The 25451-nt window shown below is 41.0% G+C and overlaps 1 protein-coding gene across 1 annotated transcript in view; it reads left to right on the top strand.

Annotated features, from left to right (window-relative positions):
* The window catches only part of LOC140453945 (dynein axonemal heavy chain 8-like), a 1117430-nt gene that overhangs the window by 727784 nt on the left and 364195 nt on the right, over nucleotides 1-25451 (top strand). The window contains exons 48-49 of the mRNA XM_072548819.1: nucleotides 5050-5184; nucleotides 9672-9833. Coding sequence (XP_072404920.1) covers nucleotides 5050-5184; nucleotides 9672-9833 — 297 coding nt within the window. The remainder of the gene's footprint in view (nucleotides 1-5049; nucleotides 5185-9671; nucleotides 9834-25451) is intronic.

The raw sequence follows: 25451 nt of genomic DNA on the forward strand, positions 1-25451 counted from the left end.
TTGATCAAATATTGTCTCTGATAATTCTAGTTCAATCTTCTTTCTTTAATCTTTGATTTCTCCTCCTGGTATCAGATGTTAAAGACCATGTTTTGGGCATATAGTCAAGACTATCTAGATGATTAGAATAAAATAATTTTGTTTGTACTTTTTGCCATTAGAGATTAACCAAATGAATCACGCCAAATTCAGTCTATTTGAATTATTTTTTGGGCATGAAGTGAGAGGACCACAAAAATTAATTAAGGAGAATTCAGCGACCATATATTTGGGCTATGTGTCAAATTTTAGGGAATGATTAAATAGAGTGGGGGAGTTAGCTAGATAGCTTTTTAAAAATGTCACAGCATATAATGAAACAGGAAGCAGACAAGAAATCAAAGACTCGCAGTTTTGCTAACAGAGCTAAAGCATTAGAGTTATTTCCAGAGATCGGTGAACTTATTAGTAGACCTTATCAAGTTGAGTGAGGTGAACTATTTGATAGGGACTCCAAACAGGAAGAAATCTCACAGAGTGTGTCATATGAATATGCTCAAAAGGCATTTTGATAGGGAAGGAAAGTCAAAGGAGACTGTGTTACTGGTTATACACTGATAATAGAATGAAGAACCAAGTTCACAAGATTCTGAATTGGACATTCCTCAAATTAAATTGGACAATGAGAATATTTTCAAAAAATGGGATAAATTATTGAGTTACCTTCCAGAGGAAAATCAAAATGACCTGTCAGAATTATTGCTACAGCATGGGGAGATATATGGAAATAAGCTGGGAAGTACTAATCTAAATGTGCATTATGTGGATATGGAGAATGCATTTCCAGTTAAGCAATATCCTCATAGACTTAACCCTCTAAAGATGGCACAAGTTCAAAAGGAGATTGAACACATTCTCCAAGATGACATAATCAAATGTAATGAATTTGCAATGAATGGAGGTCACCCATTGTAATGGTGCCAAAACCAGATGGTACCCAATGGTTATTTGTGGTCTATTGCAAAGTCAATGCAGTTGCTAAGTTTGATGTATATCCAAAGCCACTTTTGGAAGACTGTACTGAAAAGGTGGGACAAGCAACCTGTGCTTATAAGTTGGACTTATTCAGAGGGTACTGGCAAGTACCTTTATCTGAAAGAGTGATGACAATTTCGGCTTTTGTAAAAGCGAATGGACTGTATCAATTTGAAATCGTACCACGTAGTATAAAAAACACGCTAGCCACATTTCATAGACTAACCAATAAAATCATTTCTGGTTTACTCAATTGTGTGGTTTACATTGATGACCTGGTGATATTTAGTCACACGTGGAAGGAGTATTTACAACATTTATCAAAATTATTCAGTCGACTTTGGAAGGCAGGCTTGGTAATAAACCTGGCTAAGAGTGAATTTGCCAAAGCCCAAGTCACCTTCCTAGGCCATGTTATCAGACAGATAGCCCCATGGAATGCAAAAACAAAGGTAATTGGTGAGTTTCCCGTACCATCAGCAAAAAGTGCAGTACTATAATTCCCGGGATTGAATGAGTTTTATCGGAAATTCGTACTGAATTTCAGCAGTGTCGCTGTTCTACTCACTGAATTACTAAAGAAAGGCAAGAAGTTTTAGCAGGGGGGAGTGCAAGACTGTCAAAAATCATTTGACAGCCTGAAAGCTGCATTAACCACTGCCAGTCTTACGGGAAGAAGACAAGAAGATAGGAAGACCTATCGGATATTTCTCCAGGAAATTGAACCTACATCAGCAGAAATATTCAACAATTGGGATATCTGGTCGGCACAGATGAGATGCACCGAACTGTCTGCTTCCGTGCTGTACATCTCTATGACTCTACAACTCTAATTGGCAAGGAGACTTTGAGCTTTGTATTGGCCTCACAACATTTCAACATTTTTGTTGCCAGTGATGTGTCTTAGACAATCATTTACACTGATTATAACCCATAAATTATTTGGACAAAATTAAGGACAAAAATTCCAGACTGTTTAGATGGAGCTTATTATTGCAGCCATTCAATTTGCAAACTTTGTACATGTAGTAGGACAAGAAAACTTGATTGCTGACCCATTGTCGAAACTTGGATGAGAAAAGGAGACATTTGGTGGCAGGAGTAAACAAACTCAAACAGAATGTAGTAGTGCATGTTTGCATGATTATCGTCAATGTAATGTATTTGTATTGTAGTGTACTAACAATGTAAGACTAAGGGGTTTTAAAATGAAGCCATCTTTGTATATTGATGGTTCATTTTTCTAAGGGGGAAGTGTCATGATGCTGTCCCTTTAACAAGGTTACGTTGACCTTGTATTTTTTCAAGAGGGGTTGTAAAGTCAGTGGTACTAAAAGGGCTAACAGACACTGCCTAAGTCAACATTCAGAGGAGGCAAGTTTTAAATTAGATTACTTACAGTGTGGAAACAGGCCCTTCGGTCCAATAAGCCCACACCGACTTGCCAAAGCGCAACCCACCCAAACCCATTCCCCTACATTTATCCCTTCACCTAACACTACGGGCAATTTAGCATGGCCAATTCAGCTGACCTGCATATTTTTGGGCTGTGGGAGGAAACCGGAGCACCTGGAGGAAACCCACGCAGACACGGGGAGAATGTGCAAACTCCCCACAGTCAGTCGCCTGAAGGCAGGAATTGAACCTGGGTCTCTGGCGCTGTGAGGCAGCAGTGCTAACCACTGTGCCACCATGCCACCCACTAGGTTTTCTTTGATGCAGTTCTAAAACAGAAAAGGGAGTACCCAGTTCTCACAATTCAGGTTTCTTTTCTAGTTTGGTCTGTTTTAACCATCAGTCAAAAACTGCTGGGGACCGAGAGAAGCAGCTATAATGCTTCAACAGGGACCTTGCCTGAACCTTCGCTCTGAAATCTCTCCTGCCTTGAAGAATTTGTGTTTGAATTTACCTTCTGTTGATTGGGTTATCAAATAATTTAATTATTCTAAATTCTGTTTTCTTTTGTTCATGTTTCATGCGTTGCATTTAAATACATTCTGTTTTGTTTAATGCTGAGTTGTTTAACCAGATGAATCACTCCTGGAATATCCACAATACATCTGCCTGAAAAAGTAAATAGTTAGGGTCTGGGTTACCTTCTTAAAATGTTTTGAGGGAGTCTGGCCTGGTGCATAACAGTTTTTCAAAGTGGAGGTCTGTGACCAGTGGTGGACTTCTGTTGTTTGTAATATTTATAAATGATTTGGAGAAATTGTAGGTGGTATGATTAATATATTTGCAGGTGACATGAATTGTGGAGTTGTGAATAGTAAGGAAGGCTATCAAAGAATACAGCAGAATATAGATCAGTTGGAAAGTTGGTTGGATAAATGACAGAGTTTAATCTTGACAGGTGTGAGAATAAATGCAAGAGGAAAGTGTGTAGTAAATAGCAGGAGCATTGACATGCAGAGGGATCTTGGGGTTCATGTTTATCACTCTCAGTGGCAACACAAGTGGATAAGGTGGGATCGAAGGCATAGGTTAATTGACTTCATTCATTGGGACATTGATTATAAATGCTGGAAAATCATTGTGCAGCTGTATATAACTTTAGTTCAGCCGCATTTGGAATAGTGTTTGCAGTTCTGGTGGCTGCACTATAGGAAGGATATAGAGGCTTTGGAGAGGGTGTAGAAGAGGTTTACTCGAATGTCTCCTGAATAGGAGTGTATTAGTTATAAGGAGAGGTTGGACAAACCTAGATTGTTTTTGCTAGCACATCAGGTGCTGAGGGGCAACCTAATAAATGTATATAAAATTATGAGAGACGTTGATAGCATGGACAGTCAGAGTCTTTTTCCAAGAATGGGAATGTCAAATACAAGGGAGCATGGGTTTAAGGTGAGAGGGGAAAGTTTAAGGGAGATGTGCAAGGAAAATCTTTTATACTGCAATGGTAGGGATAGGATTGGGGTTGGCCAGTCAACATGTTGCTAATTGCCAGTGAAAAAACAGACCTGGTTGGAATGGGGCAAAGTCATAGTCACCAACCATGTTACGCGCCCATTATGTATTGGGAAAATGCATCATCAGAGACAAGCCTGCAAAGTTGCTGAGCACGATGCATGATATAATTGATGGCTTGCCATTGTACCAGAAGATTTCCATTTATTAGACAAAATTTTAAGACCAGACCATTCCAATTTGCAAATGTCCAAGAATTGGATTATAAGTAAAAAAAATGTTTTTTTTTGAGACAGTAGTAGACTCACAAAAGAATTTCTGTTATGCAGATACCATGGATAATAACAGGAATTGAACTGAATTGAATTGAATTGAATTTATTGTCACATGTACCAAGGCACAGTGAAAAGCTTTGTCTTTGAATATTAGTTTAGACACAGGTGAAGGAGTATTGCATCTTTCTGAAACCAAAGCATGGCTGAAGCCTTAATCTTTTCAGTCATCTTCTATTCAATTTCATGGCACAGAAGGTGTTCCGTTCAGAATACAAAGGTTGATGTGTGCTACATTTCAGCGTAATGGGAGAGAAATCACTGATGCTTTGTACTGTTATCTGAACTGATATCAGATCCCAGTGTGAAACCTGGCTTGTTCGATCCTAACTTTGCTTTTTTTAAAACATTCACAGGAGGTTGTCGGTGTACTTTTAACATAAGGAATAAAATGTTTATTAAACAAGAAAAAAAAGTTACATTACATTAGACAAAACAAGAATTGGAAAGGTTTCAATACAGTAATCATTAAAGGAATCAAATTCATATTACCACTTTTATCCCCAGAAATATCCTTAGACACCTCAACCTCAGATTCAGACAGGAGAGTTGTCACCAGTTTTTTGTGACTTTCTGTGCATCACCAGGATAACATTCTCCCCTGCTGGTATCCCCATGGGCATGAAGACAGAATCCAGTTCCCATTCTCACTTGTGTTTGGAACTGATAGCACCATGACAATCACACTGATTTCCTTCATACTGATGGATCTCTTTTGTTTGAAATCTGAAGCAAGTAACATCCTTTAAGGAATTGTTCAGTCAGTAATTTTAATCCTTGTTCAATTAATTCTTAGGTCCATTATGACTTCGGCTTGAGAAACATTCTTTCTGTTTTGAGGACTCTAGGAGCTCAGAAGAGAGCACGACCAGAAGATAGTGAACAAACAATTGTCATGAGAGTTTTGAGAGACATGAATCTGTCCAAACTGGTGAGTAGAATTGAGAGCTTTTCTCATTAATGTTTTGACGGATAGATTCCTCTCCAATCAGTTTCAGAGGACAGATCAAGCTGAAGGTAGTAGAGAATGAAGAGAGCAAAGAAAAAGCTCAGGTCAAGGAGAAAATTATCATTAACTTTCTCTAAGATAAGATCAGAACCCCAGTGGTAATAATTTAGAGTCATAGAGATGTACAGCATGGAAACAGACCATTCGGTCCAACCCATCCATGCCGACCAGATATCCCAACCCAATCTAGTCCCACCTGCCAGCATCCGGCCCATATCCCTCCAAACCCTTCCTATTCATATACCCAGCCAAATGCCTCTTAAATGTTGCAATTGTACCAGCCTCCACGACTTCCCCTGACAGCTCATTCCATACACGTACCATCCTCTGTGGGAAAAAGTTGCCCGTTAGGTCTCTTTTATATATTTCCCCTCTCACCCTAAACATATACCCTCTCGTTCTGGATCCCCCGATCGAATGGAAAAATACTTTGCCTATTTACCTATCCATGCCTCTCATAATTTTGTAAACCCCTATTAGGTCACCCCTCGGCCTTTGATGCTCCAGGGAAAACAGCCCCAGCCTGTTCAGCCTCTCCCTATAGCTCAAATCCTCCAGCCCTGGCAACATCCTTGTAAATCTTTTCTGAACACTTTCAAGTTTCACAACATCTTTCCAATAAGACGGAGACCAGAATTGCATGCAATATTCTAACAGTGGCCTATCCAAAGTCCTGTACAGCTGCAATATGACCTCCTAACTCCTGTACTCAATACTCTGACCAATAAAAGAAAGCATACCAAATGCCGCCTTCGCTATCCTATCTACCTGCGACTCCACTTTCAAGGAGCTATGAACCTGCACTCCAAGGTTTCTTTGTTCAGCAACACTCCCTAGGACCTTATCATTAAGTGCATAAGTCCTGCTAAGATTTGCTTTCCCAAAATGCAGCACCTCGCACTTATCTGAATTAAACTCCATCTGTCACTTCTCAGCCCATTGGCCAATCTGGTCAAGATCCTGTTGTAATGTGAGGTAACCCTCTTTGCTGTCCACTACACCTCCAATTTTGGTGTCATCTGCAAACTTACTAACTGTTTCTCTTATGCTCGTATCCAAATCATTTATATAAATGACAAAGAGTAGAGAGCCCAGCACCGATCCTTGTGGCACTCCACTGGTCACAGGCCTGCAGTCTGAAAGCCAACCCTCCACTACCACCCTCTGTCTTCTACCTTTGAGCCAGTTCTGTATACAAGTGGCTAGTTCTCTCTATATACTATGAGATCTAACCTTGCTAATCAGTCTCCCATAGGGAACCTTGTTGAACGCCTTACTGAAGTCCGTATAGATCACATCTACCGCTCTGCCCTCATCAATGCTCTTTGTTACTTCTTCAGAAAACTCAATCAAGTTTGTGAGACATGATTTCCCATGCACAAAGCCATGTTGACTATCCCGAATCAGTCTTTGCCTTTCCAAATACATGTACATTCTGTCTCTCAAGATTCCCTCCAACAACTTGCCCACCACCAAGTTCAGGCTCACTGGTCTATGTTCCCCAGCTTGTCTTTACCGCCCTTCTTAAACAGTGGTACCGCGTTAGCCAACCTCCAGTATTCCAGCACCTCACCTGTGACTATTGATGATACAAATATCTCAGCAAGAGGCCCAGCAATCACACTTCTGGAGTAAGAGGAAGATGTGCACAAAGAAAAATGATAATTGATTTTAAAAGTGTTGTTTATGGGAATTTAAAATCAGTTTTAAAAAGGAGAAATGACTGGAGATCCTACAATGTGATACAAGACTCTGTCACAGCTGGAGGAGAAAGTGAGGGCTGCAGATGCTGGAGATCAGAGCTGAAAATGTGTTGCTGGAAAAGCGCAGCAGGTCAGGCAGCATCCAAGAAGCAGGAGAATCGCCGTTTCGGGCATGAGCCCTTCTTCAGGAATGAAGAAGGGCTTCCTGAAGAAGGGCTCATGCCCGAAACGTCGATTCTCCTGCTCTCTGTCACAACTGCTGTCCAGTGACTCACCAATGCACTGACAAGAAGATCTTCCAAATTCTTGAAACTATTTCAATCCAGGACAACAGAAGCACTTCCTGTTACTCCCCCTCCAAGTCATGTATCATTGCAACTAGAAATATAGCAAGGCGAGGTGCAAGTAACATTTGCGCAATTGCAAGACAATGACCATCTTCAACTAAAGAGAATCTTGTCACTGTCCCATGATTTTCAGTAATGTTACCATCACTGAATCTCCACCAGCACCATCTGAGAACTACCAATGACCAAAAGCTGATCTGGACTCACTATATAAATACTGTGGCGACAAGAGCAGGTCAGAGATTGAAGATATTGCAGCTAGTAGCTCACCTCCTGACTCCCAAAACCCTGTCTAATATCTACAAGACTCAAATTAGGAATGTGTCTCAGTCACAAAGAGTTTTCTGGAGGTGGAAGAAGTGACTTTTGGGAGTTTAACAAAAGGAGAGCAAGGCAAAGCTGTTGTAATTGGCAGACAAGCTGGACTTGGGGTTACCTTTATGTGTGAGAAAAGGAGAGGTAATTACAGCAATAGCTTGAGATTTAAATTTGCTAGAAACGTCATTGGAATCTTTGCAAATCGCTAGAATTCAACCACAGATGAAGCAGCTTCGACAAGAAAGGGAACTGAAACAGTTTGAATTACGGTTAAAAGCAGACGAAAGAGAAAAGAAAAGAATCTAAAATAAAATAACCTAACCTACGCACCCCTCAATTCACTGCTGTCCATGTGTATGTCCAGCAGTCACTGACATGTCCCGAATGACTCTGCTTCCACCACCACCGTTGGCAACGCATTCCATGCATTCACTTCTCTCTGTGTAAAGAATCTACCTCTGACGTCCCCTCTATACCTTCCTCCTAATATCTTAAAACTATGACCCCTCATGCCAGTCAATCCTGCCCTGGTGAAAAGTGTCTGGCTATTGACTCTATCCATGCCTCTCATTACCTTGTATACCTCAATCAGGCCACCTCTCTTCCCCCTTCTCTACAGAGAGAAAAGTCCGAGCTTAGTCAACCTCTTTTCATAAGACAAGCCCTCCAGTCCAGGCAGCATTCTACTAAACCTTCTTTGCACCCTCTCCAAAACCTCTGCATTTTTCCTATAATAGGGCAACCAGACTGGACACAATATTCCAAGTGTGGTTTCACCAGGGTGTTGTAGAGCTGCAGTAAATCCTTGTGGCTCATAAACTCGATCCCCCTGTTAATGATGGGCCAAAACACCATATGGTCTCTTAACAAACCTATCCACTTGGGTGGCAACTTTGAGGGATCTATGTAGATTAGATTTCATTACATTACATTACATTACAGTGTGGAAACAGGCCCTTCGGCCCAACAAGTCCACACCGAAGCGCAACCCACCCATACCCCTACCCCTACATTTACATTTACCCCTTACCTAACACTATAGACAATTTAGTATGGCCAATTCACCTGACCTGCACATCTTTGGACTGTGGGAGGAAACCAGAGCACCCGGAGGAAACCCACGCAGACACGGGGAGAATGTGCAAACTCCACACAGTCAGTCGCCTGAGGCGGGAATTGAACCCAGGTCTCTGGCGCTGTGAGGCAACAATGCTAACCAGAGAGAGATTTCCAAGAAAATCAGACAAATCCTTTGCTGAAGCTTGCAACTTTTCTGGACTTACATATCTTGTGACTGCTCTAGCTAAAAAAACTAGAAATTACCTGAACCAGGAGAACTGGCCACTCCCCTTCCATTGTTAAACTTTTAAACTCCCTGGACTCCTCAGAGCCTCTGCCTTTATGACCTATCTTCAGAAAAACCAAGGACAAAATAACTTTTTTAAAGTGACAGCATCATCACACTGTACCTGGGTACAAGTAACAATAGCTGAAAATGTGTTGCTGGAAAAGCGTAGCAGGTCAGGCAGCATCCACGGAGCAGGAGAATCGACGTTTCGGGCATGAGCCCTTCTTCAGGGTTCCTGAAGAAGGGCATATGCCCGAAACATCGATTCTCTTGTTCCTTGGATGCTGCCTGACCCGCTATGCTTTTCCAGCAACACATTTTCAGCTCTGATCTCCAGCATCTGCAGTCCTCACTTTCTCGTACAAGTGACAATATATTGAATAAATAAATAAACAAACCAAAGCCAAGTTGTAGGGATTTCCTTTTTTTTTGACACAACAACTTATTCAAAGATTTTAAAGCAAAAATGGGGGATTAAAGAAGGGGTCGTAGTTTTCGAAGGATAGACAGGTCAAAGCTTCGTCTCGTGGATGAAAACTAGAGAGAGAAGGGAATTCACTTCAGCCTGTCCAGTCAGCAGCTCAGCTTATTGACAGTTTCTCATGGAGCCATTGCTCCACTGTGGTTTCCAGATGTGAATGTTTTGCAGTGTGAGAGTAGTCAATTTATAATGAATTTGAATTTCATTAACAGGTGGATGAAGATGAGCCACTTTTCCTCAGCCTGATCAGTGATTTGTTCCCGGGTATACAGTTGGATAGTAGCACCTATGTGGAACTGCAGGCTGCTGTAGCCAATCAGGTGGAAATAGCAGGATTAGTTAATCACCCACCCTGGAACCTCAAACTTGTTCAGGTAAATGCACTGAGTTATTTAATATTTCACTAAAAGCAGATACCATATACATCAAGTTTTAAACAATTCTTTGAGATATGAAAGTCAGTGTCAACAGTCACATTTGCCTATCCCTAACTGACCTTCAATATTCTTTTACTATTTATGAATCACTATACTTTTTCAAATTTACTGAACTGTTGCACATTTAGAAATTTATGACACAATATTCTTGAAATGTGATTAGCATACTCTTATTTTAATGTAAATGTATCTCAATTATGTTAAGGTTTCTTAATTTAAACTAATTAGTTAAAAGATAGATAAATGTGAAGTGCTGCATTTTGGGAAAGCAAATCTTAGCAGGACTTATACACTTGATGGTAAGGTTCTCGGGAGTGTTGCTGAGCAAAGAGACCTTGGAGTGCAGGTTCATAGCTCCTTGAAGTGGAGTTGTGGGTAGACAGGATATTGAAGAAGGCACTTGGTATGCTTTCTTTATTGGTCAGGGTATTGAGTACAGGAGTTGGGAGGTCATGTTGTGGCTGTACAGGACATTGGCTAGGCCACTGTTGGAATATTGCATGCAATTCTTATCTCCTTCCTATTGGAAAGATGTTGTGAAACTTGAAAGGGTTCAGAAAAGACTTAAAAGGATGTTGCCAGGGTTGGTGGATTTGAGCTAACAGGAGAGGTTGAATAGGCTAGGACTGTTTTCCCTGGAGTTTCGGAAGCTGAGGGGTGACCTTATAGAAGTTTATAAAATCATGAGGGGCATGGATAGGATAAATAGACAAAGCCTCTTCCCTGGAGTGTGGGAGTCCAGAACTAGAGGGCATAGGTTTAGGGTGAGAGGGGAAAGATATAAAAGAGACCTAAGCGACAACTTTTTCACTCAGAGGGTGGTATGTGTATGGAATGAACTACCAGGGGAAGTGGTGGAGGTTAGCACAATTGCAACATTTAAAAGGCATCTGGATGGGTATATGAATAGGAAGGGTTTGGAGGGATGTGGGCCAGGTACTGGCAGGTGGGACTAGATTGGGTTGAGATATTTGGTCAGTGTGGACAAGTTGGACAAAAGGGTCTGTTTCCATGCTGTACATCTCTATGACTCTATGACTCTGAAGCAAGACTGTAATGTTTTCATTTATTAAGTTACAATAAAATGCAGAGGTCCGATTTAGGGGTAGAATAAGACCATAGAATGATAGAATGGTTACTGCATAATTAGATGCCATTTGTCCAGTCATACCCAATGCAGCTCTTGGCAAGTTCCAATCCCCCATGTTTAGGTGTAGCCTTGAAAATATTTTCTCTTCAGATAATTATCCACTACTCTTTTGAAATCATGATTGTGTCTTCCTCCACAATGTCAGGCAATGTGTTCTAAAACCTAACCACTTATGGCTTGAAACTTGATTTTCCCATGTTGCATCAATTTTTAGATTTCATCTGAAATCAATGTCCTCTGGCTCACATTCCAACTGCCAATGAGCATTGTCTATCCTGATTTTCTCTGTCCAGCCTCTCAAACAGTTGAACACCTGTAATAAATTGTCTCTCCACTTCTTTCCTAAAAAGACCAACACCAGCATGTCTAACCACTCTGATCCCTGGAATGATACTTGCAAATACTTTTTCAGAATTCTCTCTTATCCCTTGGTATAATTTCTGAAATGTCGTGGCCAGAACTGTGCACAATTTTTTAAATGGAGCCATGCTAGTGTTTTAGAAAGAATCATCATAATTTCCATTGCTGCTGTTTATGATGTGGAGCTGGCACTGTTGGATTGGGTTGTACAAAGTTAAAAATCACATTAGGTTTTAGGCCAACCCGTTTATTTGAAAGTACAAGCTTTCAGAGTGCTGCTCCTTCATCAGGTAGCTAGTGGGGCTGTACATTGGACACAGATTTATAAGTAAAAGATCAAAGTGTCATACAACTGATATGATGTATTAGGCAAACCGAGATGGCTGTTAAGTCTTCAATCATTGAGAATCGGGATGCACATTTCGATTGATTAATATGTAAATCCCAGAAAACTTTAGCGGTCAAAGAGATTCAGCCTTGGATCTTCAGGCGACTGTCCTCCAAGGCAGATGTCGGGATACACAACAACGCAAAGTTGCAGAGCAGAGGCTGATTACCGAATTTGGTACCCATGAGGATGGCCTCAACTGGGATCTTGGATTCATGTGACACTACAGGTGAACACACACGCACACACGCACACACACATACACATATACACACATACACACATACACATTCACAAACAGGTACACACCCAAGTCCATGGGGTTAATTTGCAGACGCATTCTATTTTGTTCAAAAAGTACACAATCTGTAGGCAGTCAGTTAGTCAATGTGACATTTTATAAATTCCTACTTTGGAAATAAAGTCCATCTCATTCCAGATGGGATACAGACACACTCTAACCTCACACCTTTAATGCATTGTCGGAGCTAAGATTTTACCTATTTTATACTGATAAAACCTTAAGTTATCGCTGGACAGTGACTTGAAAGAAGTTCTGGGATTTATAAATTAATCAATCAAAACTGCAAACCCCATTTTAGAGTATTAAAGACTTAACAGCCATCTAGGTTTGTCTAATACATCACATCAGTTGTATGACACTTTGATCTTTTATTTATTTGTGCATTCTATGATCCTGACCTGCTAGCTTCCTGATGAATTGAATTGAATTGAGTTGAGGGGGAAGGGGAGGCACGGTGGCTCAGTGGCTTCACAGTACCAGGGTTCCAGGTTCGTTTCCAGCCTTGGGTGACTTACTGTGTGGAGTTTGTGCATTCTCCCTGTGCCTGCGTGGGTTTCCTCCAGGTGCTCCGGTTTCCTCCTACAGTCCAAAGATGTGCAGGTTAGGTGAATTGATCATGCTAAATTGTCCATAGTGTTCAGTGCATCATTCAGAGGGAATGGGTCTGGCTGGGTTACTCTTCAGAGGGTCAGTGTGGACTTGTTGGGCCAAAGGGCCTGTTTCCACACTGTAGGGAATCTAATCTAAAAAATTGAATTGAATTGAATTGAATTTATTGTCATGTGTACCGAGGCACAGTGAAAAGCTTTGTCTTGTGAGCAATACGGGCAGATCACAGAGTTAAGTAGTATAGATAACTAAATGATAGGTAAACAGCGGCAAAAACACAAGTACAGGTATGTTAAGAGTTTGTGAGTCCATTCAGTATTCTAACGACAGTAGGATAGAAACTGTTTCGAAAACGGCTTGTTCAGACTTCTGTATCTTCTCCCTGCTCAAAGGTGCAGTGCTGTGAAAGCTTGTACTTTCAAATAAACCTGTTGGATTGTAACCTGGTATTAGGTGATTTTTAACTCTTTTTATAAGGCATTGAAACCTGTATGTTTTAGTTAACCTGCACCACTGTTTCCAATAATATCAGCACACATAGTCCTGTGCATAGTCCTGTGTCACTATGGATTTATAAAAGTTGTCATATTTGACAATCCAGCTATAGTTTTTGACATTACTTGTAATAGTGGTAAAGCAATGTTGTATATTTGGATTTTCAGAAGGTTTTTATTAAGATCTCATGCACAAATTTAGTACACAAACATAAATTGCATAGGATTGAATACCACTGTGGATTGAAAATTGGTTATCAGACAGAAAGTAGGAATAAGCAGATCATTTTGAAGATGACAGACTGTTATGTTGTACGCAATCTATGTACTTGTAAAGGAAATAAATTAAAGCCCATCAAAAGGATTATCCCAAGGGTAGAAGATCATGGCAAGAAGGGCTGAGAGCTATGTCCCAGTAACCTTCCCTCATCTCACCAGTGAAGCACAATACTAAGCCTAGGAATCTGAAAAGGATGGTGAAGGTTTTACAATCAGAGGCTGATTACTTAAAAAGAAAGGAACTCCCACTAAGACAATGGAAATAAAATCAATAGACATGTTTCATGATACAGTAACAACGAGCTGAAATCAACACAATTCAAACAGTAATTAACAAGAAGAGGGTACTTGGGGTAAAAGATACATTTTTTCTTTGAAAGTCAGTGCAACAAAGGTATGCTTTACATTGTTACAAGCAATTGAATTGTTCTGAGGACAAAGTAGAACCACATGTAATCAGATGTAAGCTTTGCAGTTCTGTCACATCCAACCATGAATGGTGGTGACAATTTAACAACTAACAGGAGAAAAAAACCTGCACTACTATCATGGTCCTCATCAATGTTAAGCCAGAATTGTCAAATGGTTGATTTTGAATTATCTAGTAATAATAGAATCAGGAAATTCCACACCATTTGGTTAAAGATTTTAGTTAAATATATCTGATAGACCAGAGGGCCTCATAGATGCCCAGTTTAGAGATCTTAGATCTGCTCAAAGTCTGTCACATGACACAATGGATAATTCTCAATGTAAAGAAGACTTTGTCTCTGTGATGACTGTGAGGTGGTCTCTCCAACCAACACAATCATTTATAGATAGATCTGTGGTGGATTGGTGAGAACACGGTAAAGTCAACATTTCCTCTTGTTGGGTCCCTCACCACCTGTTGGAGACCCAACCCAGCAGTAATGTCTTATAGAACTTGACCAGCTCAGTCAGTAATGACTTAGCTACAGATCCACTTCAGTTATCCTCAGTGATTCCACCAAATCATGTTCAATGTGGAGGAATACTGATTCATCAATGAAGGAAACACAACACATTGTAATCAGAGGAGGTTTCCTTGCCCTTGTTGTTTCAGAGATCATAAAATTTCGAAGGGTTCAGACTTAATTTTGGGGGCAGCTCCCTGCTGACTGTACACAACTAAATGAGATACTGCAGAACACTATAGTTCTTGGCTCAATGATAGTGAAAGAACAGTGATATATTTTTAAACTGGGGTGATGAGTGAGTTGAAGGGGAACTTGCAGGTGGTGGTGTTTCCATGTACGTGCTGCTCTTATCCTTCGAGATAGTAGTGGTTGTGGGTTTGAGGGGTGCTCTCTAATGACCTTTGGTGAGACTGCAGTGCATCCTGCAAATGGTACACGCTTCTATTATTGAGCATCGGTGGTCAAGAGAGCGGATGTTTGTGAATATGGTAACAAGTGGGCTACTTTGTACCTTGTGTGTTGTTGGCAAGCAGGGAGCACTCCATTTATGCTTTATAGATAATGGTAACAGGTTTTACATTATCAGAAAGTCAGTTACTCACTGCAGTATTCCTAGCCTCTGACCTGCTCTTGTAGCTACTGTATTTGTTTGGCTAGCCTGATCAATGGTAACCCCCTAGGACAGGGGTGGGGAACCTGCAGCCTTAAGGCTACATGTGGCCTTCTAGGCCATTGTGTGTGGCCTTTTGAATGAATCCAAATTTTGCAGAACAAATCTTTTATTTTTTATTAATATGTTTTTTTCATCCTTTATTATTTTTATTTTAATCTCAAAATGAATGTATTTAAAATACCAGAGAGTAAAAGAAAATTCAACAAAATAATCCTCACAGACTGACCGCCACAATTTTAAAAATGTGAATTTTGAAGAATAAATAAAAGTTTCTTGGATGCAGCCTTATTAGGTTACAACTAACATAATGTGGCCTTCCAACATGAAAAGGTTTCCCACCTCTGCCCTAGGATATTGATAGTGGGAGATTCAGTGATGGTAACACCATTGAATGTCAAGGGGTGATAGTTAAGGGATGTCAAGGGGTGTCTCTTATTGGAGATTGTTATTTCCATGCTTTTGTGTGACACAAATGTTGCTTACCTCTCTTCAGCCCAAGTCTGAATATTGTGCAGGTCTTGCTGCACTTGAATATGGACAGCATTAGTACCTGAGGAATCGCAAATGGTGCTGAGCATTATGCCAACATCATTGAACATTGCCATTTTGAACCTTTTGATGTAGGGTAGATCATTGATGAAGTTGGTTGGGCCGAAGGCAGTACCCTGAGGAACTCCTGCAGAGATATCCTGGAGCTGGGATGACAGATCTCCAATGACCATGACCATCTTCCAATGCTTTAGGTACAGCCTAACCAAAGAAGAGATTTTCCCCTGATTCCCATTGACTCCAGTTTTATCAGGATCCTTGATGCTACACTTGGTCAAAGCCCCTTGAAGTCAAAAGCTGTCACATTTGGAATTCAGCACCTTTGTCCGTGTTTGAACCAAGGCTGTCATGAAGTCAGGAGCTGAGTGGCCCTGGCAGAAGCCAAACTGGGTGTCACTGAGTAGGTTATTACTGAGCAGGTGCTGCTAGATAGCACTGTTGATAACACCTTCTTTAACATAACTGATGAATCACAAAATGAGTAAGCAGGTACAGCAAGCAATTATAGCAAGTATGTGGAAGGCAAATGGAATGTTGCTGTTTAATGCTAGTGGAATGAAATATAAAACATAGATGTTTTTATAAAGCTTTATGAAATGTTGATAAGAGATCATCTAGAATACAGCTTTTATCTCTGTATTTAAGAAGTATTTCAGACTATGTTCATGTGACTGGGATGGTATATTAACTCATGAGAAAGCATTTAATAGGTTGAATTGGCATTGAGGTTTAGAACAAGAGGTTTTTTTTCTTTTAAGAGTTGTGAGTCTCCAGAATTCTCTTCTTTAGAAAACAATAGAGGGAGGATCACTTAATGCTGTTAATGTAGTGGGAGATGGATTCATGCTGAACAAAGTTAATTTGGGGATCGGTGGGAATGTGACGTTGAGACCATAATCATATCAGCTATGATCCTATTAAAGGATGATGCAAAATAAAGAGGCAAGAGGGCCAACAGATACTTACAATTTGCATGTATGTCTCAAAAAGCCAAAGAACTCTGGGAAGCAAGGGAGGAGATTGCAGAGCCATTGGCCTTGATTTTTGTGCCCTCTTTGTCGACAGGAGTAGTGCCAGAGGACTGGAGGCTAGCAAACGTGGTTCCTTGTTCAAGAAGGGGAGTAGGGATAATCCTAGTAACTATAGGCCAGTGAGTCTCACTTCTGTTGTGGGCAAAGTCTTAGAGAGAATTGTAAGGGATAGGATTTATGAACATTTGGATAGGAATAATGTGATCAAGGATAGTCAGCATGGTTTTGTGAAGGGCAGGTCGTGCCTCACAAACCTTATTGAATTCTTTGAGAAGGTGACTAAGGAGGTAGATGAGGGGAAAGCGGTAGATGTGGTATATATGGATTTTAGTAAGGCGTTTGATAAGGTCCCCCATGGTAGGCTACTGCAGAAAATACAGAGATATGGCATTGAGGGTGAGTTGGAGGTTTGGATTAGGAATTGGCTCTCTGGAAGAAGACAGAGGGTAGTAGTTGATGGCAAAGGTTCATCTTGGAGTGCCGTCACTAGCGGTGTTCCGCAAGGATCTGTTTTGGGACCATTGCTGTTTGTCATTTTTATAAATGACCTGGAGGAAGGGTTAGAAGGTTGGGTGAGCAAGTTTGCGGATGATACGAAAGTCGGAGGAGTTGTAGACAGTGAGGAAGGATATGGCAGGTTACAGCGGGATATAGAGAAGCTGCAGAGCTGGGCAGAAAGGTGGCAAATGGAGTTCAATGTAGCTAAGTGTGAAGTGATTCACTTTGGTAAGAGTAATAAAAAGATGGATTACTGGGCTAATGGTAGACTACTTGGTAGTGTGGAAGAGCAGAGGGATCTTGGTGTCCATGTACACAGATCTCTGAAAGTTGCCACCCAGGTAAATAGTGCAGTGAAGAAGGCATATGGCGTACTGGCTTTTATTGGTAGAGGAATTGAGTTCCGGAGTCCTGAGGTCATGCTGCAGTTGTATAAGACTCTGGTGCGGCCGCATCTGGAATATTGTGTGCAGTTTTGGTCGCCATCCTATAGGAAGGATGTGGAGGCACTGGAACGGGTGCAGAGGAAGTTTACCAGGATGTTGCCTGGTATGGTAGGAAGATCCTATGAGGAAAGGCTGAGGCACTTGGGGTTGTTTTCATTGGAGAAAAGAAGGTTTAGGGGTGATTTGATAGAGGTGTACAAGATGATTAGGAGGTTAGATAGGGTTGACAGTGAGAACCTTTTTCCACGTATGGAGTCAGCTATTACAAGGGGGCATAGCTTTAAATTAAGGGGGGGTAGATATAGGACTGATGTTAGGGGTAGGTTCTTCACTCAGCGAGTCGTAAGTTCATGGAATGCCCTGCCAGTAGCAGTAGTGGACTCTCCCTCTTTATGGGTATTTAAGCGGGCATTGGATAGGTATATGGAGGATAGTGGGTTAGTGTAGGTTAGGTGGGCTTTGATCGGCGCAACATCGAGGGCCGAAGGGCCTGTACTGCGCTGTATTGTTCTATGTTCTATGTTCTAACTGAAGATGCTGGAAATCTAAAACAAAATCAGAAATTGCCATAAAAACTCATGAGATCTGACAGCATCGGTGGAGAGAAATCAGTGTTAATGTTTCGGGTCAAGTGACCCTTGTTTAGAACTCCTTTCTGTCTACCAATGCTGCCAAACCTTCTGAGTTTATCCTGCGGTTTATGATTTTGTATATATGCCTGTTCATGTCACTACTTTTTACCCAGTTTTACGGCTCGCATACTGGAAGATCAGGGAAAATTAATCCATTTATACAGAATGAACCCAATATATTAATTGTTGCATCGAGCTTTGTATTGAAGAATAACCATTACCAATGGACAACCATTTGCCATCAGTGCTTAAAATAAAACAGCAAAACTGCATGAAATAATTTCACAGAGGCTTGTTTACCCTGACTATATTTTTATTCCATGCATTGCATTTGTGAGAAACCGTTTGACATTTTCCTATCTTAATTGTGAATCATTATTGTGTAGAATTGGGGTTTTTGAAGTTTAAGTTGCATAGTAGTAGATAAAAAATATTTTCATTTCTCTGCATTTCTATAAAGTTGTGTGTTATAAGAAATTGAGTTATTTTCTGTTAATGACAAAACCTGCTGTGAATTCTTATAAAAACATGGAAACATTACATCAGTATTTACTGTAGAAAAGGATATGGAAGATATAGACTGTAGGGAAATAGATGGTGACATCTTGCAAAATGTTCAGATTACAGAGGAGGAAGTGCTCGATGTCTTGAAATGGGTAAAGGTGGATAAATCCCCAGGACCTGATCAGGTGTACCCTAGATCTCTGTGGGAATCAAGGGAAGTGATTGCTGGGCCTCTTGCTGAGATATTTGTATCATCAATAGTCACAGGTGAGGTGCAGGATGACTGGAGGTTGGCTAACGTGGTGCCACTGGTTGAGAAGGGCGGTAAAGACAAGCCAGGGAACTATATACCGGTGAGTCTGACGTCAGTGGTGGGCATGTTGTTGGAATCCTGAGGGACAGGATGTACATGTATTTGGAAAGGCAAGGACTGATTAGGGATAATCAACGTGGCTTTGTGCATGGGAAATCATGTCTCACAAACTTGATTGAGTTTTCTGAAGAAGGAACAAAGAGGATTGATGACAGTAGAGTGGTAGATGTGATCTATATGGACTTCAGTAAGGCATTCAACAATGGGAGACTGATTAGCATGGTTAGATCTCATGGAATACAGGGAGAACTAGCCATTTGGATACAGAACTGGCTCAAAGGTAGAAGACAGAGGGTGGTGATGGAGGGTTGTTTTTCAGACTGGAGGCCTGTGACCAGTGGAGTGCTGAGAATTGGCAGATGGAGTTTAATTCAGATAAATGCAAGGATCTGCATTTTGGGAAAGCAAATCTTAGCTGGACGTATACACTTAATGGTAAGGTCCTAGGGAGTGTTGACTAACAAAGAAACCTTGGAGTGCAGGTTCATAGCTCCTTGAAAGTGGAGTGCAGGTAGATAGGATAGTGAAGAAGACATTTGGTATGCTTTCTTTTATTGGTCAGAGTATTGAGTACAGGAGTTGGGTGGTCATATTGTGGCTGTACAGGACATTGGTTAGGCCACTGTTGGAATATTGTGTGCAATGCTGGTCTCCTTCCTATCAGAAAGATGTTGTAAAACTTGAAAGGGTTCAGAAAGAATTTACAATGAGTTGCCAGGGTTGGAGGATTTGAGCTATAGAGAGAGCTGAACAGGCTGGGGCTGTTTTCCCTGGAGCCTTGGAGGCTGAGGGGTGACCTTATAGAGGTTTACAAAATTATGAGGGGCATGGATAGGGTAAATAGGAAAAGTCTTTTCCCTGAGGTCGGGGAGTCCAGAACTAGAGGGCATAGGTTTAGGGTGAGAGGGGAAAGATATAAAAGAGACCTAAGGGGCAACCTTTTCACACACAGGGTGGTATGGGTATGGGATGAGCTGCCAGAGGAAGTGGTGGAGGCTGGTCCAATTGCAACATTTAAGAGGTATCTGGATGGGTATATGAATTGGAAGGGTTTAGAGGGATATGGGTCGGGTGCTGGCAGGTGGGACTAGATTGGGTTGGTATATCTGGTCAGCATGGACAGGTTGGACCGAAGGGTCTGTTTCCAGGCTGTATATCTCCATGACTCTACAGAAAATTCAAATAGGTCATTCAGCCCTTTGGAGTCTGATCCACCATTCCAACACATTCTTTAAAGCATTCAATGTTTTAGTCTCAACTATTTTCTGTGTCATACATTGCCTAGGCTGGCCACTCTCTAGGTGCAGAAAATTCTCATCTCAGTCCTAAATGTCCTACGGAATATTTTTAGTCTGTGACCAATGGTTCTGGATTCCTTCGTCGTCAAGAACATCCTTCCTGTCACAATTTTACAGGTTACTGTGAAATTCCTCCTTATTCTTCTGAATTCCAGTGAATATAGTCCTAATTAATCCAGTCTCTCTTCATGCTTTAGCCCTGCCATCTCAGGAATTGTCCTGAACAGCATTCAGTCAAGTAAATTGGTCTTCTTTGTGGTTTAATTGGAATTTTTATGCATTTTGGAGATGGTGTTGTGGAAAAATCAGGCATGATTATTGGCAGATTGTCCCCAGTTAAGTTGAATCAAATACCTGGGACCTCATCCAGGATCTTTTGAATAATGTTAATGTAGGATTGAATGTGGAATCAACATAAGTGGGTAGACAGGATAGTGAAGAAGGTGCTTGCCATTTTTGGTCAGTGCATTGAGTATAGGAATTCAGAGGTCATGCTGCGGCTGTACAGAACATTGATGAAGCCATTTCTGAAATACTGAGTGTAATTTTGGTCTCCCTGCTATAGGAAGGATGTCATAAAACTTGAAAGGGCTCAGAAAAATTTACAAGGATGCTGCAAGGGTTTGAGCTAGAGGGAGAGGCTGAATAGGCTGGGGCTATTTTCCCTGGAGCATCAAAGGCTGAGGGATGACCTTACAGAGGTTTATAAAATCATAAGAAGCATGGATAGGGTAAATAAACATGGTATTTTCCCCAGAGTGAGTGAGTGTAAAATTAGAGGGCATTGGTTTAATGTGAGAAGGGAAAGATTTAAAAGGGACCTAAGGAGCAATGTTTACACACAGAGGGTGGTGTGTGTATAGAATGAACTGCCAGAGGAAATAGTGGAAGCTGGTTCAATTACAACAGTTAAAAGGCATCTGGATGGGTATGTAAATAGGAAGGGTTTAGAGGGATATGTGCCCAATGCTGGCGAATGGGACTAGGTTTGATTAAGATATCTGGTTGGCATGGACGAGTTAGACTGAAGTTTCCATAGTGCACATCTCTATGACTGTATAACTGTAAGTGGTAAAACATAAAAAGACAGATACCAGGTTTCTGATAACAAAATAAGATGTTATCAGAATTAGTTCAAGCAATCCTACAGTTGGAACAGGATTTACAGGAAATATCAAAAATCTGATGATTGGAATTGGCAAATAAATTCGAGGTAGGATTGCCTCTAATTTCTCTAAGCTGGCCACTCCCTATGTGCAGGAATGTAGCTTGACAGTCCTTGAATTAAAAACCAAAAAAACTGTGGATGTAGTAAAGAAGGCAGAAATTATTAAAATATTGATAAAGCATCTGGCTTTATCCATCAGTGGAAATAGAGGACGATTCAGGTCTTCAATATGGTGAGTCACTTGACTTAGCAAAATTTCAATTCCATTTGAACAATTGAACATGAAAAATCACTGAGGCAGGTTGAGATACAAAAAAAACATGTTAAAAACTGGAATATGGAGATAAGAAAACTTTGAGTTTGAAATTCAGAGAGAAAAGATGGCATTGCTGGCAAAGTAAGTAGAGTTTGCACTCCTGAGCCTTTCCGTGCCAGGTTAGCCGCATCCTTCTTTCTCTTTCCTTTTTGTCCACTTTCTTTTTCTTTTCCTTCATTTTGCTTCTTGTCAGTGGTGGAGGAGGTGTCATTGCTGGAGGTTGGAGTGGGACTCATGGCAAAGTCTGTGAGACAATGGCTACAGTAGTGGCTCGTGGTTACCGTAGCCCCAGAGCAGGGATTCCTAATGATGTCAGCAAGATGGTGGCTGCAGCTACGGCTGCATGGTGGGCCTGGAGCAGGGACTTATAACAATATCAATGAGGTGGTGGCTGCAGAGCTGGGGACTCCTGGGGCATTGGTTGGACCCAGAATGGCGACTAATTGTAGTGCGGAGATCAGAACACCTTACAGAAACCCTGGAGAGCTTGAGAAAACCCAGTGTTGTGCTTGACAAGAAGGACTGTAAAGATGACCATTATTTCTTATTTTTCTGTTCTCATATTTGCAGATTATATGTTTGCAGATGATATAAAGGTAGGTTAAGGGGCAGGTAGATTTAAGGAGGCTGGGAGGCTGCAGAAAGGCTTTGACAGGTTAAGAGTGTGGGCAAAGAAGTGGCAGATGAAATACAATGTGGGAAAGTGTCAGGTCATGCACTTTGGTAGGAAGAATAGAGGCATGGACTATTTTCATAAATGGGGAGAAAATTCAGAAATCTGAATTGCAAAGGAACTTGGTAGTCCTAGTCCAGGATTCTCTCAAGGTAAACCTGCAGGTTGAGTCAGTAGTTCGGAAGACAAATACAATGTTGTCATTCATCTTGAGAGGAACAGAATATAAAAGCAGAGATGTACTTCTGAGGCTTTATAAAGCTCTGGTCAGACCACATTGAGAATGTTGTGAACAAATCTGGGGTCCAAACCTCAGGAAGATTGGATGCAGATTTGCTCGCTGAGCTGGAAAGTTCATGTTCAGATGTTTCACCACCATATTAGGTAACATCTTCAGTGAGCCTCAGGACAAGCATTGCTGATGATTCCTCCTTTCTAATTACATGTTTGGGTTTCTTTGGGTTGGTAATGTCATTTCCTGTGGTGATATCATTTCCTGTGGTGATGTCATTTCCTGTTCTTTTTCTCAGGGGGTGGTAAGTCAGGTCCAAGTCAATGTGTTATTGATAGAGTTTTGGTTGGAATGCCATGCTTCTAGGAATTCTCATGCATGTCTGTGTTTGGCTTGTCCTAGGATGGATGTATTGAACTAGCCACAAAATGACATGACCTTCTCTTACTAATATCCTTACATACAGGTGAGGAAGGACACCAGTTCAATTGGGACAACACATCCATCCTAAGACAGGCCAAACATAGACACATGTGAGAATTCCTAGAAGTATGGCACTCCAACTGGAACTCTATCAACAAATACATTGAATTGGACCCGATTTACCACCCCCTGGCAAAAGAACCAGAAATGACATCACCATAGGAAATGACATCACTAACCCAGAGAAACCCAAACATTTACATCGAAACCAGGAATCATCAGCAATGCTTTGTTCTTAGGCTCATTGAAGATGTTCCCTAATATGGTGATGAAACATCTGAACATGAACCTTCCAGCTCAGTGAGCAAACCTACATCAGAACCTCAACCTGAGCTACAAACCTTCTCAAAACTTGCTCAGAATGACTGTATTGGTCCCGGAGCCAGAGGAGATTCACGAGAATGATCCCAGGAATTAAAGGCTTAACATATGAGGAATGTTTGAGGACTCTGAGATTATACTCAATGGAGTTTAGAAGGATTAAGGGGGAATCTGATTGAAACTTGCAGAATGGTCTGGACAAAGTGGACAATTGGAAGATGTTTCCATTGGCAGGAGAGACAAAGACCCGAGGGCACAGCCTTAGAATAAAAGGAAGGCCCTTTTGAATGGAGATAAGGAGAAACTTCTTTAGCCAGAGAGTGGTGCATCTGTGGAATCCATTGCCACAGAAGGCTGCGGAGGCCACATTATTGAGTATATTTAAAACAGAGATAGATAGACTCTTGATTGCCAAGGGGATCAAAGGTTACGGGGAGAAAGCAAGAAAATAGGGTTGAGAAACTTATCAGTCATGATTGAATGGCAGAGCTGACTTGATGGGCTGAATGACCTAATTTCTGCTCCTGTGTCTTATGGTCTTCTGGTCTTATATTTTTCTATCAATTGAACAGAAGATGAAGCTCTATTAGAGTAATTTCTTTTATTCAATTTGTAATCCACAATGGTGCCGGATTATGGCAACAAAACACTTTTCACTGTATTTTCCCAAATACATTTTAGAATAGAATCATTCATTCAAATACAGATATATTTTACACAGTCCACACTACTGAACAGTAAGTGTTGGAGGTCTTAAAAGAAACATAAAGGTGGATGAATTTCTTGGACCTAATCAAGTCTATCCCAGGACATTGTGGGAAGTTAGAGAAGTAATTGCTGGGCCCCAGCTGAGATATTTGTATCATCTACAGCAATAGGACTGGAGGAAGGCAAATATTGTGCCTTTATTTTGAAAAGGCTGTTAGGAGAAGCCTGGGAATTATAGACTTATGAGTCTGACATCAGCAGTGGGTAAGTTGTTGGAGGGGATTCTGAGTGATAGAATATACGTGCATTTGGAGAGACAAGATCTGATTAGGGATAGTCAGCATGGCTTTGTATGTAGGAAATCATGTCTCACAAACTTGATTGAGGACATAGCTAAAAAGCTTGATGAGGGCAGAGTGTCTACATTGTCTACATTGACATTAGTAAAGATTTAGACAAAGATCCACATGGTAGACTAATCAGTAAAGTTAGATCACTTGGGATTCAGAGAAAGCTTGCCAATTGGATATAAAATTGGTTTGACAGTAAAAGACATAGGGTGGTAATGGAGGGTTGAGTTTAGGACTGCAGCCCTGTGACTACTGGTGTTCTGCAGGGATTGGTGTTGAGTCCACTTTTGTTTGTAATTGTGATTTGGATGAGAATTTAGGAGCATGGTTTAGTAGGTTTGTGGATGACACTAAAATTGGTGTAGTCAACACTAAAGAAGGTCATCTAAGATTACAAAGGAATCTTGATCAATTGGATGAATGGGCTGAGGAGTAGTAGATGGACTTTAATTTAGACAAATATGAGGTATTGCATTTCGGTAAAGTGAACAAGGATGGAACCTATACTGTTAATGGTAGGGCCTTGGGTAGCATTGTCGTACAGAGAGACCAAGGTGTTTGGGTACATAGTTCTTTGAAAGCTGCATCATAGATCGACAGGGTGGTTAAGAAGGGAGTAAGCATGCTTGCCTTCATTGCTCAGACCATTGAGTATAGGTGTCGGTTCATCATGTTGAGGCCAGATTTTGGAGTACAGTGTACAGTCCTGATGAAGGGTTCCTGCCCGAAACGTCAATTTTCCTGCTCCTTGGATGCTGCCTGATCTGCTGTGCTATTC

Source organism: Chiloscyllium punctatum, chromosome 3, assembly GCF_047496795.1.
Source record: "Chiloscyllium punctatum isolate Juve2018m chromosome 3, sChiPun1.3, whole genome shotgun sequence".
Taxonomy (NCBI): Eukaryota; Metazoa; Chordata; class Chondrichthyes; order Orectolobiformes; family Hemiscylliidae; genus Chiloscyllium; species Chiloscyllium punctatum.